Below are 16,891 nucleotides of genomic sequence, written 5' to 3' on the forward strand. Positions count from 1 at the left end.
TGTCTGATCAACACAACTTATCTTATTCATCAATGTTGAGACCATGCAACTAAACACTACTAGCGCTACAACGACAACCCGGAACAAAACTACACGTACGTGCGCACCTACTACAGTGCGACACAGAACTCCGTGACTCGGTACACCAGGCCACTGACCGGCCGGCCGTCTCGCTTTATTCGTTCACCATCACCCGGTGCAAAGATAGAGCTGAGCGTGCATGGACATCCGCGGCGGACGGCGGCGGCCAGGCTAGATCTCGTGGCACCTGGGCCCGGCCCAGCCGAAGTACCGGTCGCCGCACACGCGGAGGGAAGAGCCTGACTCGTCCTTGAGGCACTTCTTGCAGGTCTTGGCGCACTTCTTCACCTTGTCGTGGCAGAAGCAGGTAGGCGGGGAAGACCTCGTGCACAGGGGGTGGTCACAGCATTTCCATGGCCTCGGCTTCTCCTCGCCGACGGCGGCGCTCTCCTCGCTAACAGACGTCTCCGTTGCCATCGCCGCCGTCGCTTCCTGACCAACGACCGGTGGACCAGAAACTCCTGGACCTGCACGCGCGCACACCGTTAGATATTACTAGTACATGGAGATGCCAAGTCTTCGAGGATGCGTGGTACCAGTACCACTTGGGATGTCGTCGGCGTCGGGCTCGGTGCAGTTTGGCCCGGGCCAGCCATGGTACCGGTCGTTGCACATCCGCTTGGAAGGGTCGGACTGGGACGCCTCGCACCGGGTGCAGGCCTCGTCGCACTGCTCCACCGCGTCCATGCAGCGGCACCGCGGCGGGATGGACCTGCTGCACAACGGGCTGTCGCAGCACTTCCACGGCCTCTTCTTCTCCGTAGCCGCCGTCGCTACTTCATCAGCAAGACCTGGATTCGTACATATATATCACGTTCATCACTACTTTAATTAGTGATCTAGACCCTCACATATTTCTTTACGGAGGGAGTAGCTAGCAAAAGCACTTGCTCTCTCTTCACAATTCTGGCAGTAAAACAATGTACATATAGTTTATCTAATCAAATAGCGTGACAGTTACCGTTGCTCGGAAGACGAATGGTGTCTACATGGTCGTCGGCGATGGCAGCGACGAGGGCCCCGAGGGAAAGCACTAGCAGGACGGCAGCAATGGTTCTCTTCATGGCTGCAGGTCGATTAGCTAGCTCCTAGTGAATGAAACTTAGCGGTGCCGGTCCGTATTTATAGCCGCGCGCGCTAGGTTTAGATGAAGATCGATCTTGCCGCTGCTATTTCTGCAACGGGCTGCTGGGTTCAGTTATCTTAATGTACATATACCCAGGGACCCCCGACACCGTGCACGCATTGAGTCATGGTATCACATGTCGTGCACGAATAACGAAGCATACGTTGTGGACTACTTTTGACTCGATGCATGCATGCGTGCTTGCATAATAATTAAACTGATGCATATTGCGATGCTTCTGACTAATCTATCAGAGATCACTTGTAACTAGGCTTTAGTTAACCTAAAATTAGCAGGTGGCTTAGGGTCGACAGGCGGCAAACACGCGGACTGGTCACCGGCGAGCTCGATAGATTCCATAGTCCACTTGGAATGATGCTAGATTCTCATACTACAACTAGCTTCCAAACTGGATAATAAGACGCATTTTAGAGCATCTCCAACAGCCGTCCAATGCGTGGCGTTTAAAAAATAGGTTTACAGCGCACAAGTAATTTTTTTAGGACGCTAGAAGACCTTTACTCCAACAAGCGTTGTAAAATATGCAGTGCGCGCGAGTCCAGCGGTCCCAATCAAGCGGTCTCATCTGCATCATCCCAGAGTTTGCAGCGCGCGCGACCGGACGCACTAAATATGCTGCACGCGATGCCTTTTTAATGCGCACGCTGCATTAGTTATACCGTGCGCGCGCTTTTTGGGCGGCTGCTGGAGACTTCAAATCAGGTCCTCGCGCACTGAAAGCAATTTTTATACCGCGCGTCGCTTATATAGCGCTTCTGTTGGAGATGCTTTTAGTAGTCAAATCGGGCCCAATAGAGTAGATGTATAACCGAGTACTGCAACTTAATCACTTCGTGCAATCATAGCCGTCCGTTCTAAATTGCAAGGGGTCAAGTGGATTACTACGGTACATTATATTCTAGACACCATTGAATGGCTTGCAGGGTCCGGATCGCTCGGTTCGAGTGGATACGAGAAGTTCTCGAGTCTGCGTTGAATATGCCCTTACTTTCAAAAGGGTGCACACGCGTGGTGGGAATCACGATTCCGCGTGCATGCGTTGGGGGCATGAAGCCATCACGTGGTCTGCACACGTAAATAGATGATGATCGTACAAGCTCTCCTTAACCGATGGATTAGCACACTACTTGAGAGTGTTTAACCCGATGCATCAATTGCAACAAGACATTATGTACTTTTCTTTTGGAAGGGCAACTAGACACTCTAGTTAACCTATAGATCAGTCAATGAGTCAGAATCGCTCGGCGGCGAAAACGGATCTTGTCACATCATCGATGTCCACACGGCGATTCCATTTGGATATGAACGGACTCACTAGTGGATTAGCCAACGATGACAATACTCTAAAAAAAGAAATACATACTGTACTTTCTCTTTTTGGTTTATAAGGCCACTTGCTTTACGAAAATAATTGCAGTACATCAATTTATGTGCAAATGTTGCACACGAAACTTGGTTGAAACTGGGTTAAAACGTACCAAGTCATTTCGAGATCAGATTGGAACACTATATTTCTTCAGAAACATGTTTGGAACCAAGTAAATTTACGCGCAACCCATTTGAGTACTCCAAATTTGTGGAACACTACAGGATCCTTTTGGTATGTAAGACTTTTTCACAAATCTTCAGAACATTTTTTTAAGAGAAACAATAGCTGAAGAGCTGCTAAGATTCCATTGGAAAAGAGGAAGCCGATGGCTGAAACTCCTTGGTTTATTAGACAAAACCCAGACAAAAACCTTTACGAAGGACACACCACACCTATCTAAAGTAGGTCTAAAACATGAGATGGCATACAAAAATGCCAAGGACCAAGCAAACGCAATATAAATGGAGAAACACAACGTAGGCAAAAGCGATGTCCTCGTACATCGCCAGCCATGCTCACATGCAACCCATTCGTATACTCCAAATTTTTGTAACAATACATGATCCTTTTGGTATGTAAGACATTTTTCGCAAATCTTCATGACTTACCACACATAGTATTGTAAATTATAATATGAAACATGTTAAATACCCACATAGATTTTGGGACACATGTTTAATTTGTACATATTGAGAAGGTTTCGAAATTCATAAGTATCTTTAATTTCGGAGGACTAAGCATGAGTGATAGGCCGGATGAACATAATACAATTGTGCCACGTACAGAGTGTACACATTTTTGGAGCACGAGTGATAGGCCGGATGAACATAATATAATTGTGCCACATACAGAGTGTACACATTTTTGGAGCACGAGTGATAGGCCGGATGAACATAATACAATTGTGCCACATACAGAGTGTACACATTTTTTGGAGCACGAGTGTCAGTGAGCACTTTATTTTTGAATAGTTCAAAAAATATATTTAAAAGATTTAAAACATGCTGAAAATAAATCCTACAAGGTAATATATATGTATACTACACATATAAATGACAAATTCATGATTTCGAAAACATGATCAGCACATGCACTATTCACCAGTAAAAATCCATGCATTTGTCTTTTTTGTGTAGCTCACATGTTAATTTAACTCTGTATCAATTTTTTTGCGTCTGTAGTATGCATTCATATTACCATGTAGAATTTATTTTTGCATTTCTTGAAACTTCAAAATTGTTGTTTTTCAACTATTCAAAATGTAGCTCACTGATACTCGTGTTCCGAGAGACGTTTGAACAGTTATAGACTAATTTTGTACATACACTATGAAAAATACAAAATTCTAACTACAACTACTACATGCATGTACCAACAATCTCCCACTTAGGGCATGCAACTACAATGACACATACGATGATTGCTGAGGTAAATGATAGATAAATAAAAAGAATAATTTGACCTTCCTTAGTCAAGGAATAATCTCTTAGCAAGGTTAATCCTTTTTTTTGTTGTACATGATGCCCCACACTTTTCAATTTTAGTTTTAATCTGTTCTTATGAAGTAGCATGAAAATTTATTGGATTCATTGTATAACTTGTTATTAGAGGCATGCAATGTAAAAGAAAATGATCATATAAATCATTGTACTTACCTTACATGCAAAACCCTTGTGTTACGGATTTATTGTTACGGGCTGAAGTGGCAAATTATGGTTGGAGCTTAGGGGGGAAGGGGGGCACCAGTGAAAATCAAGGGGGCATGGATTGGTGGAAGAGGAGTCCGGAAAAACCAATCCATAGAAAGCTTCGGTAAGTGTACCATTAATATTTTTGCCTCCCATCATTTTATCTATCCTTGTAATCCTCCCGGTCTAGATTGTTGGGCCGCCACAGGATGACCATGGAGCCGCTTGACAAGAACACAAGAGATATCATCCACAACCACGATGTCCTCTCTTCAGCAAGTGTTGTTTCATAGATTGCCACTCCTAGATTGAGAATGGAAACATGTTATGTGCTACCTCTTGAGCACTGCGTTGGTTTTCCCTGAAGAGGAAGGGATGATGCAGCAAAGTAGCGTAAGTATTTCCCTCAATTTTTGAGAACCAAGGTACCAATCCAGTTGGAGGCTACGCGTGAGTCCCTCGTACCTGCACAAAACAAATAAATCCTCGCAACCAACGCGATAAGGGGTTGTCAATCCCTACACGGCCACTTACGAGAGTGAGATCTGATAGATATGATAATATAATATTTTTGGTATTTTTGTGATAAAGATGCAAAGTAAAATAAAGGCAAAGTAAAAAAGCAAAGGAAACAACTAAGTAGTAGGAGATTAATGATGATGAAGATAGACCCGGGGGCCATATGTTTCACTAGTAGCATCTCTCGAGAGCATAAGTATTCTACGGTGGGTGAACAAATTACTATTGAGCAATTGACAGAATTGAGCATAGTTATGAGAATATCTAGGTATGATCATGTATATAGGCATCACGTCCGAGACAAGTAGACCGACTCCTGCCTGCATCTACTACTATTACTCCACTCATCGACCGCTATGTAGTATGCATCTACAGTATTAAGTTAAAAACAGAGTAACGCCTTAGGCAAGATAACATGATGTAGAGGGATAAACTCATGCAATATGATGAAAACCCCATCTTGTTATCTTCGATGGCAACAATACAATACATGCCTTGTTGTCCCTACTGTCACTGGGAAAGGACACCGCAAGATTGAACCCAAAGCTCAGCACTTCTCCCATTGCAAGAAAGATCAATCTAGTAGGCCAAACCAAACTGATAATTCGAAGAGACTTGCAAAGATAACCAATCATACATAAAAGAATTCAGAGAAGATTCAAATATTGTTCATAGATAGACTTGAACATAAATCCACAATTCATCGGTCTCAACAAACACACCGCAAAAAGAAGATTACATCGAATAGTTCTCCACAAGAGAGGGGGAGAACATTGTATTGAGATCCAAAAAGAGAGAAGAAGCCATCTAGCTAATAACTATGGACCCGTAGGTCTGAGGTAAACTAGTCACACTTCATCGGATGGGCTATGGTGTTGATGTAGAAGCCCTCCGTGATCGATGCCCCCTCCGGCGGAGCTCCGGAACAGGCCCCAAGATGGGATCTCGAGGATACAGAAAGTTGCGGCAGTGGAATTAGGTTTTTGGCTCCGTTTGATATTCCTTTTCTTCGAAACCCTAAAACAGGCAAAAAACATCAATTCTGGGCTGGGCCTCCGGTTAATAGGTTAGTCCCAAAAATAATATAAAAATGGATAATAAAGCCCAATAATGTCCAAAACAATACATACTATAGCATAGAGCAATCAAAAATTATAGATACGTTGGAGACGTATCATTATGAGACAAGATCCTAAGGCCAAAAGACATTGCATGTCACTGTCCTAGATTAAAAATCGAAACATGTCCGGGAAGCACGAATGCAACAAAAGTTGGAGACGTATAATTTTAATGTAATTCTTCTTAATTATGGTATGAATATTCAGATCCGAAAGATTCAAGAGAAAAGTTTAATATTGACATAAGAATAATAATACTTCAACTATACTAACAAAGCAATTATGTCTTCTCAAAATAACATGGCCAAAGAAAGTTATCCCTACAAAATCATATAGTCTGGCTATGCTCCATCTTCACCACACAAAATATTTAAATCATGCACAACCCCGATGACAAGCTAAGCAATTGTTTCATACTTTTGGTGTTCTCTAACTTTTCAATCTTCACACAATACATGAGCGTGAGCCATGGACATAGCACTATAGGTGGAATAGAATGGTGGTTGTGGAGAAGACAAAAAGGGAGAAGATAGTCTCACATCAACTAGGCGTATCAACGGGCTATGGAGATTCCCATCAATAGATATCAATGTGAGTGAGTAGGGCTTGGTAGAGTCTAGAAGACCACGACTGATCCTCAAAGGTAATGAATGGAAAAAATAGCATGTCGTAATAAAATCAATCTTTGCCATGCAACGGATGCACTAGAGCTATAAGTATATGAAAGCTCAAAAAGAAACTAAGTGGGTGTGCATCCAACTTGCTTGTTCATGAAGACCTAGGGCATTTTGAGGAATCCCATCATTGGAATATACAAGCCAAGTTCTATAATGAAAAATTGCCACTAGTATATGAAAGTGATAACATAGGAGACTCTCTATCATGAAAATCATGGTGCTACTTTGAAGCACAAGTGTGGTAAAAGGATAGTAGCATTGCCCCTTCTCTCTTTTTCTATTTTTCTCTCATTTTTTATTTGGGCCGTTTCTCTCTTTTTTATGGCCTCTTTTCTCCCTTTTTTTATTTTTCATCCGGAGTCTCGTCCCAACTTGTGGGGGAATCATAGTCTCCATCATCCTTTCCTCACTGGAACAATGCTCTAATAATGATGATCATCACACTTTTATTTTTCTTACAACTCAACAATTACAACTCGATACTTACAACAAAATATGACTCTATATGAATGCCTCCGGCGGTGTACCGGGATATGCAATGAATCAAGAGTGACACATATGAAAGAATTATGAATGGTGGCTTTGCCACAAATACGATGTCAACTACATGATCATGCTAAGCAATATGACAATGATGGAGTGTGTCATAATAAACGGAACGGTAGAAAGTTGCATGGAAATATATCTCGGAATGGCTATGGAAATGCCATAATAGATAGGTATGGTGGCTGTTTTAAGGAAGGTATATGGTGGGTGTATGATAACGGCGAAAGTTGTGCGGTATTAGAGAGGCTAGCAAAGGTGGAAGGGTGAGAAAAGTGCGTATAATCCATGGACTCAACATTAGTCATAAAGAACTCATATACTTATTGCAAAAATTTAAAAGTAATCAAAGCAAAGTATTACGCGCATGCTCCTAGGGGGATAGATTGGTAGGAAAAGACCATCGCTCGTCCCCAACCGCCACTCATAAGGAAGACAGTCAAAAAATAAATCATGCTCCGACTTCATCACATAACGGTTCACCATACGTGCATGCTACGGGAATCACGAACTTTAACACAAGTATTTCTCAAATGCACAACTACTCAACTAGCATAACTTTAATATCACAATCTTCATATCTCAAAACAATTATCAAGTATCAAACTTCTGATAGTATTCAACACACTCATAAGAAAGTTTTATTATTAATCTTGTATACCAAGCATATTAAGATTTTAAGGAAATTACCATGCTATTTAAGACTCTCAAAATAATATAAGTGAAGCATGAGAGATCAATAGTTTCTATAAAACAAATCCACCACCATGCTCTAAAAAATATAAGTGAAGTAGTAGAGGAAAACTATATAACTCAAAAGATATAAGCGAAGCACATAGAGTATTCTAACAAATTCCAAATCATGTATGGCTCTCTCAAAAGGTGTGTATAGTAAGGATTATTGTGGTAAAATAAAAAATAAAGACTCAAATCATACAAGACGCTCCAAGCAAAACACATATCATGTGGCGAATAAAAATATAGCTTCAAGTAAAGTTACCGATAGAAGTAGACGAAAGAGGGGATGCCTTCCGGGGCATCCCAACGCTTTGGCTTTTAGGTATCCTTAGATTATCTTGGGAGTGCCATGGGCATCCCAAGCTTAGGCTCTTGCCACTCCTTGTTCCATAATCCATCAAATCTTTACCCAAAACTTGAAAACTTCACAACACAAAACTTAAAGTAGAAAATCTCGTGAGCTCCGTTAGCGAAAGAAAACAAAAGACCACTTCAAGGTTCTGTAATGAACTCATTATTTATTTATATTGGTGTTATACCTACTGTATTCCAACTTCTCTATGGTTTATAGACTATTTTACTAACCATAGATTCATCAAAATAAGCAAACAACACACGAAAAACAGAATCTGTCAAAAACAGAACAGTCTGTAGTAATCTGTTGCTAGCGCAAGAGCTGGAACCCCAAAAATTCTAAAATAAATTATTGAACGTGAGGAATTTATCTATTAATCATCTGCAAAAAGAATTAACTAAATATCACTTTCCAAATAAAAATGGCAGTAGTTCTCGTGAGCGCTAAAGTTTCTGTTTTTTACAGCAAGTGTAACAAGACTTTCCCCAAGTCTTTCCAACGGTTCTACTTGGCACAAACACTAATTAAACACAAAAAACACAACCAAAAAAGAGGCTAGATAAATTATTTATTACTAAACAGGAGCAAAAAGCAAGGAATAAAAATAAAATTGGGTTGCCTCCCAACAAGCGCTATCGTTTAACGCCCCTAGCTAGGCATAACAAGCAAGGATAGATCTAGGTATTGCCATATTTGGTAGGCAATTCTTCAATGAGGCATATACCATCTTTAGGAATTTCTTCCTTTGTATTGATTATCAAATTTTTAGGCACAAGATTGAAAAAAATCATTTGTAATAAATGGTTCCTTAATGATAGCAAAAAGATTGGGATGAACACTTATAGATTTGAGATCCGCAGTTTCCTTACTAGAGGATTCACCCTTATTCTTAGGAACATACATAAGCTTGGCAATTTTAGCAGGAGGACTTGGAGTGTTCTTTACGGGAGAAAAAGAGGTTCCCAAGTTGATAATAATATCCTCAAGTTTATCAATTCTAGTGGAATCGTGATTTACTTTCTCATTAACTATGTGTTCCTTCTCTTTAATATTTTTCAAAGTGACTCCTACTTTTGATCCATATTGAGAGATTCGGTTGTGAATCTTTTTATCCAAATTTTCAATTAACTCTACGGTGGCAACCTTATTTTCAATAATTTCAAGCCTTTGCATTACATGCTCCATAGTTAATACAATTCCATTAACCAAAAGAGGGGGTGAGCCAAACAAAAATATCATAGCATTATAAGAATCAAAAGTATGGCTACCCAAGAAGTTCCCTCCGGTAATAGTATCAAGGATATATCTGTGCCAGGGAGTTATGCCTACATAAAAATTGCGAAGAAGAACGGAAGTAGATTGCTTCATGGTAGATCTATTTTGAGCATTGCAAACTCTATACCAAGCATCTTTTAGAGTTTCTCCCTTCATTTGCTTAAAATTTAGAATTTAACTCTCGGGAGATAACGGAGAAGATAAGAGACTAGCCATAACGACAAGAAAGCAAACTAACACAAGCAAACAAGCGGGCAAAAAGAGGCAAATAGAGAAAGAGAGGGGGGATAGAGAGAGAGGGCGAATAAAATGGCAAGGGTGAAGTGGGGGAGAGAAAAATGAGAGGCATATGACAAATAATGTAATGCGGGAGATAAGGGTATGTGATGGGTACTTGGTATATTGACTTTTGCGTAGACCTCCCCGGCAACGGCGCCAGAAATCCTTCTTGCTACCTCTTGAGCACTATGTTGATTTTCCCCGAAGAGGAAGGGATGATGCAGCAAAGTACCGTAAGTATTTCTCTCAGTTTACGAGAACCAAGGTACCAATCCGGTAGGAGGCTACGCGCGAGTCCCTCGTACCTGCACAAAACAAATAAATCCTCGCAACCAACGCGATAAGGGGTTGTCAATCCCTACACGGCCACTTACGAGAGTGAGATCTGATAGATATGATAAGATAATATTTTTGGTATTTTTGTGATAAAGATGCAAAGTAGAATAAGGGCAAAGTAAAAAGCAAAGGAAACAACTAAGTAGTAGGAGATTAATATGATGAAGATAAACCCGGGGGCCATAGGTTTCACTAGTGGCTTCTCTCAAGAGCATAAGTATTCTACGGTGGGTGAACAAATTACTGTTGAGCAATTGACAGAATTGAGCATAGTGTTGGAAATATGCCCTAGAGGCAATAATAAAAGCATTATTATTATATTTCTTGTTCATGATAATTGTCTTTATTCATGCTATAATTGTGTTATCCGGAAATCGTAATACATGTGTGAATAATAGACACCAACATGTCCCTAGTAAGCCTCTAGTTGACTAGCTCGTTGATCAACAGATAGTCATGGTTTCCTGACTATGGACATTGGATGTCATTGATAACGAGATCACATCATTAGGAGAATGATGTGATGGACAAGAACCAATCCTAAACATAGCACAAGATCGTATAGTTTGTTTGCTAGAGTTTTCAATGTCAAGTATCTTTTCCTTAGACCATGAGATCGTGTAACTCCCGGATATTGTAGGAGTGCTTTGAGTGTACCAAACGTCACAACGTAACTGGGTGACTATAAAGGTATACTACGGGTATCTCCGAAAGTGTCTGTTGGGTTGACACGGATCAAGACTGGGATTTGTCACTCCGTATGACGGAGAGGTATCACTGGGCCCACTCGGTAATGCATCATCATAATGAGATCAAAGTGACCAAGTGTCTGGTCACGGGATCATGCATTACGGTACGAGTAAAGTGACTTGCTGGTAACGAGATTGAACGAGGTATTGGGATACCGACGATCGAATCTCGGGCAAGTAACATACCGATTAACAAAGGGAATTGTATACGGGATTGATTGAATCCTCGACATCGTGGTTCATCCGATGAGATCATCGAGGAGCATGTGGGAGCCAACATGGGTATCCAGATCCCGCTGTTGGTTATTGACCGGAGAGTGATCTCGGTCATGTCTACAGGTCTCCCGAACCCGTAGGGTCTACACACTTAAGGTTCGGTGACGCTAGGGTTGTAGGGATATGTATATGCAGTAACCCGAATGTTGTTCGGAGTCCTGGATGAGATCCCGGACGTCACGAGGAGTTCCGGAATGGTCCGGAGGTAAAGAATTATATATAGGAAGTGCTATTTCGGACATCGGGACAAGTTTCGGGGTCACCGGTATTGTACCGGGACCACCGGAAGGGTCCCGGGGGTCCACCTGCCCCGGGGGGCCACATGGGCTGTAGGGGTGTGCGCCTTGGCCTACATGGGCCAAGGGCACCAGCCCCAAGAGGCCCATGCGCCTAGGGTTCAAGAAGGGAAGAGTCCCAAAGGGGGAAGGCACCTCCAAGGTGCCTTGGGGAGGAGGGATTCCTCCCTTGGACGCCGCCCTCCTAGGAGATTGGATCTCCTAGGGCCGGCGCCCCCCCCCTTGGCCCTCCTATATATAGTGGGGAGATGGAGGACTTCTCACCCCACGCCTTTGGTGCCTCCCTCTCCCTCTCCAACACATCCTCCTCCTCTATAGTGCTTGGCGAAGCCCTGCCGGAGTACTGCAGCTCCACCACTACCACGCCGTCGTGCTGCTGCTGGAGCCATCTTCCTCAACCTCTCCTTCCTCCTTGCTGGATCAAGAAGAAGGAGACGTCACGCTGACCGTACGTGTGTTGAACGCGGAGGTGCCGTCCGTTCGGCGCTAGGATCTCCGGTGATTTGGATCACGTCGAGTATGCCTTCCTCATCCCCGTTCTTTGAACGCTTCCGCGCGTGATCTACAAAGGTATGTAGATGCAATCCGATCACTCGTTGCTAGATGAACTCATAGATGGATCTTGGTGAAACCGTAGGAAATTTTTTGTTTTCTGCAACGTTCCCCAACACATAGTTATGAGAATATCTAGGTATGATCATGTATATAGGCATCACGTCCGAGACAAGTAGACCGACTCCTGCCTGCATCTACTACTATTACTCCACTCATCGACCGCTATCTAGCATGCATCTAGAGTATTAAGTTAAAAACAGAGTAACGCCTTAAGCAAGATGACATGATGTAGAGGGATAAACTTATGCAATATGATGAAAACCCCATCTTGTTATCCTCGATGGCAACAATACAATACGTGCCTTGCTGCCCCTACTGTCATTGGGAAAGGACACCGCAAGATTGAACCCAAAGCTAAGCACTTCTCCCATTGCAAGAAAGATCAATCTAGTAGGCCAAACCAAACTGATAATTCGAAGAGACTTGCAAAGATAACCAATCATACATAAAAGAATTTAGAGAAGATTCAAATATTGTTCATAGATAGACTTGATCATAAACCCACAATTTATCGGTCTCAACAAACACACTACAAAAAGAAGATTATATCGAATAGTTCTCCACAAGAGAGGGGGAGAACATTGTATTGAGATCCAAAAAGAGAGAAGAAGCCATCTAGCTAATAACTATGGACCCGTAGGTCTGAGGTAAACTACTCACACTTCATCGGATGGACTATGGTGTTGATGTAGAAGCCCTCCGTGATCAATGCCCCTCCGGCGGAGCTCTGGAACAGGCCCCGAGATGGGATCTCGTGGATACAGAAAGTTGCGGCGGTGGAATTAGGTTTTTGGCTCCGTTTGATATTCTTTTTCTTCGAAACCCTAAAACAGGCAAAAAACAACAATTCTGGGCTGGGCCTCCGGTTAATAGGTTAGTCCCAAAAATAATATAAAAGTGGATAATAAAGCTCAATAATGTCCAAAACAGTAGATAATATAGCATGGATCAATCAAAAATTATAGATACATTGGAGACGTGTCATTATGAGACAAGATCCTAAGGCCAAAAGACATTGCATGTCACTGTCTTAGATTGAGAATCGAAACATGTCCGGGAAGCAGGAATGCATCTCTACCAGATGTCAGAATGAGCTAACAAGTGAACCCATTGACCTAATTTTCTGGCTCCACCCTGCTCTCTGGTACTGGTACCCCTCCCTCCCCGAACCTCTACGGTCTAGTGTTAGAGTTGTGTCGAATATTGTATACAAGTGAGATTACATTTGGACTATGAGTTGTATTGTGTTTAGATAGAATATGGAGTCGTGTCCTAATATATAGCGGGGGTAGACACACGATGTAGCCTACGCCAACATAATAGCACGGGAACGTAGGGGAAGCCGACGGCATGTGCCGGCGTCCAGGGCGGCCGGGTGCGGTATCGTAGTGGTGTCATGGGGAGGAGTGCCCATAGTCAAGCTCCGGGGATGTAGCCATATCGGTAAACCTAGTTAGCAAATATAGGTGTCATGCCTCGTGTGATTCCTTGGTCCTCGGATGATCGACGGTATGCCTCGGATTTATTCTAACAAGTGGTATCATGAGCTAGCTTGTTCAGAAGCGGCGAGAGTTGATCTAGAGGAGGAAGAATATCGACAGAAATCTGCATGATGCAGTCGTGATGTGGGACGAAGGATGTCGCCGAGTTGCGATCTAAAGCAGAGTTGGTCGGCTTGCAATCTTTGGTGAAGCAATTGGAAGCAGTCAAAGTTCCCGACGGAAGATACATGTGCGAGAGCTAGACGTGCGGCGATCGCGGATCGATCGGGCGAGCGTTAGAGGCAGCGGCAGCGGCGCACCGCGCACGGGCAGGCAGGCTGCTATCGGTCGATCAATGGCTACAGAAACCCACATGGGCAGCGGCCCAGGTGGCGAAAAGCCGCACGGCTGCAGGAGGTGGAGTCACGTACACGTACTGGCCAAATCGACGAATCAGGTCGGGTACAGCAGGCGAGAGCAATCAGTACGGGATTTGTTTGAGAGAAAAAAGGAGGACCGAGTCCTCATGTACCACGCAAGGCTACGGTGCAAGGTTGATTTAAAATGCTGCACATGAGAGCTTTGAGTTGACGAGGCGCGGGGTGGCACGTACAATCATCATGGAGTCATGTTGAAGGTGGAGCTGAAATTTGGAAGACTTCACTCGGTGCTGATTAAGGGGCTACGACGAAAGAGCTCAGACAGTCGAAGTCTATTCTCGCAGAAAAAGCGAGGGACACGTAATTTGGACTAGAGTCCAGTGGTCTGATGGAAGCGTGAAACTCGTCATCGGTCGGTGATGATCGGTGATACTCTGTAGTGGGGGTTGAGTTATGTGGGTTCGCGACCCTTGAGTCTCGACCGGGACAGCGGAGGCTCGACGCGTTAATAGCGGCGAGGCATGCGGTATGCATGGTACATGGAGACGGACCAAGACTCTGGTGGTCATACATGTGGTGAGACAACTGCGAATGTGACTCGGGGTGACTACAAGCAACGGTGAAATTCCTTCAAGTTTCAGACAGACGGTCAAGAAAGGAGCGGTGATGTTGAGTTTAGATAACTCTTATGTGTGACACCCAATATGTTAGTTGTTCACTTCCATACAGATCAGTGATCAGTGCGTGATGGCGTTGGACGGATACTTTGAAAGTTGGGAGCACAAACTAGAGTAACAAGAAACTTAATTTTGCTCGAGTATTAACTGTGGTCAAGAAAAGAAGGGACTACAATTAATATAAGTTGCTGGCGGAGTCATATGGAGTCTTTGGAGTAGCAGTGGTGCTTATGGGATAAGCTCGAGTCCAATGTACATGGAAGTTCGACGCATGGACGAGTTCAAGATGGTGAAGAATATTCACCAAGGTGGAGTTTGTTAGAGTTGTGTCGAATATTGTGTGCAAGTTAGGTTACAGTTGGACTATGAGTTGTATGATAGGATATGGAGTCGTGTCCTAATAGGACACTTGTATCCTAGGCCTTTCATATATAGCGGGGGTAGACACACGATGTAACCTAAGGCCCCGGGATGTAGCCATATCGGTGAACCTCGTTAACAAATCTCGATGTCATGCCTTGTGTGATTGCTTGATGTCTCGTATGTTTGTTTGGTCTTCAGATGATCGATGGTATGCCTTAGATTTATTCTAACATCTACTGCGCCAACATCGATGCATGCCGGACCCGCAGGAGAAGCGCAAGAATCAAGGCAGAATGGCATGAAGAATTAAGTGCGTGTGTAAGCTAAACATAGTTCTGATGGTTAGGTTTCATATGGTGCGAGCAGCCCATTCGGGTTCATAGTTCATAGCTTGGGACGGGTGATCGCATTTTCTAGAATTATCTTGGGTTTCTGGTGTAACTCTTTCAACGGTAGTAAGATAGTCAACTACGAGACGTCTATGGCGACCCATGGTCTGCCGGCTTTGTCTCTCGGATATACTCATAAGTTAGGATCTGTGTGCGTCCATTGAGATGAGCATGGATGTGTGTATGCTAGCGTTTGCGTTCGTATTGTGTTTATAAAAAGAAATGTGTGGTGCGCAAGAAAATCTTTTTGTTCGTGCAAATCAAATCAAAGTTAAACAACTGTAATCTTGCACTTGGCACTTTTGATCGATTGGCACAGCATGCACACTATTTTTATTATTACACATGCTTTTTTTCCCACTATTTTGATTACTCCCTCCGTCTCAAAATTTGTGTCTTAGATTTGACTAGATACGGATGTATCTAATACTAAAACGTGTCTTGATACATCCGTATTTAGACAAATCTAGGACAAGAATTTTGGGACGAAGGGAGTATTACACATGCTTTTTATTATTATTACACATGCTAAGCGAGTTGAAGTGGAACTAGTACATAGATAGGCACTGGGACTACTGTGTGGATCACGGAGCAACAAGTTACTGAGAGGGGAACACGCCGAAACGTAGCTAGCTATGGTAGCTAGTTACCGGCGCCGGCGACGTCCACTTGGTGCGTGCACTTTGGGCCGGGCCAACCTTCGTGTATATCCAGGCAAACGTAGCGGCCAGGGCCGACCTGGTCGCAGTGCTGGCACGCGCTGGCGCACTGCGCCACCGTGTCGCGGCAGAGGCAGGCCCTCGGGATCACCATCAGGCAGTGGGTGTCGTCGCAGCATGCCCACGGCCTCTCATCCTCCTCGAGTGTTGTTGCATCACCACCAAGACCTGTACCACATGGTCAAGAGATCAATGGATGGTATCTACGTACGAACCGTGCAAGTTATGCTTTCATGCTCAGTCGTATGTACCTTGGCCGTCGCTCGGGAGGCGAATGGCTGCCACCTCGCCGGAGGCACCGGTAGGGCGGCCGGCGACGACGAGGGCCGCCCCGAGCGAAAGCACCAGCAGGATGTGGGCGACGGTTCTCTCCATGGCTGCACCGCTCGAAGGCAAATATTTGCTAGCTGTGCAGTGTACTGTTGCCTTGCGAAGCTTGTGGCAGGGCGGTCTCTATATAGCACCGTCCGGCGGACAGATCTCGATGGGCGGCACGGAGGCGAAGGCGTGGCGCTTAGCCACTCACCACTGCATTTATTTATTTATTTATTTTGCGGGTCTACCACTGCATAATTGATGTAGAGATAAGTCTATTCTACCCCTTGATGGTCACGTGCATGCTTGCCTTAACCGATGAATTACGTATTAGGGTTCTTCTGAGTTTTAACTCGATGCACGATAGTTAATCAGTGAGAGACTCAGACTCAATCGGCGGTCAAACCGGATCTGGTCGCATCATCTCCCAAGCGCGATTCCATTTCGATACATTGTACAGTCAACTAGATAGAGCATCGGCCTATGGCAATACAAAACATGGAGCG

General features: G+C 43.7%; 2 protein-coding genes across 3 annotated transcripts; both read right to left on the reverse strand.

Annotated features, from left to right (window-relative positions):
* On the reverse strand, window positions 1-1,181 carry LOC119266811 (Bowman-Birk type trypsin inhibitor-like). 2 transcript variants are annotated; one of them, XM_037548089.1, is made up of 3 exons: window positions 1,043-1,181; window positions 624-872; window positions 1-548 (listed from the first exon to the last, which is right to left on the reverse strand). In XM_037548089.1, exons 1-3 carry the CDS (start codon window positions 1,143-1,145, stop codon window positions 253-255), a joined length of 648 nt encoding a protein of 215 aa, XP_037403986.1. In that variant the 5' UTR covers window positions 1,146-1,181; the 3' UTR covers window positions 1-252. The 2 variants fall into 2 exon arrangements, with proteins under 2 accessions (XP_037403986.1, XP_037403985.1); XM_037548088.1 differs by having other exon boundaries at window positions 618-872.
* A 14,438-nt stretch (window positions 1,182-15,619) lies between these two features.
* On the reverse strand, window positions 15,620-16,507 carry LOC119271047 (Bowman-Birk type bran trypsin inhibitor-like). Its single transcript, XM_037553017.1, has 2 exons — window positions 16,322-16,507; window positions 15,620-16,238 (listed from the first exon to the last, which is right to left on the reverse strand). The coding sequence occupies exons 1-2, from the start codon at window positions 16,443-16,445 to the stop codon at window positions 15,994-15,996; spliced, it is 369 nt and encodes a 122-aa protein (XP_037408914.1). The 5' UTR covers window positions 16,446-16,507; the 3' UTR covers window positions 15,620-15,993.
* Window positions 16,508-16,891: the final 384 nt, after the last annotated feature.

This window comes from Triticum dicoccoides, chromosome 3A (genome assembly GCF_002162155.2).
Source record: "Triticum dicoccoides isolate Atlit2015 ecotype Zavitan chromosome 3A, WEW_v2.0, whole genome shotgun sequence".
Lineage (NCBI taxonomy): Eukaryota > Viridiplantae > Streptophyta > Magnoliopsida > Poales > Poaceae > Triticum > Triticum dicoccoides.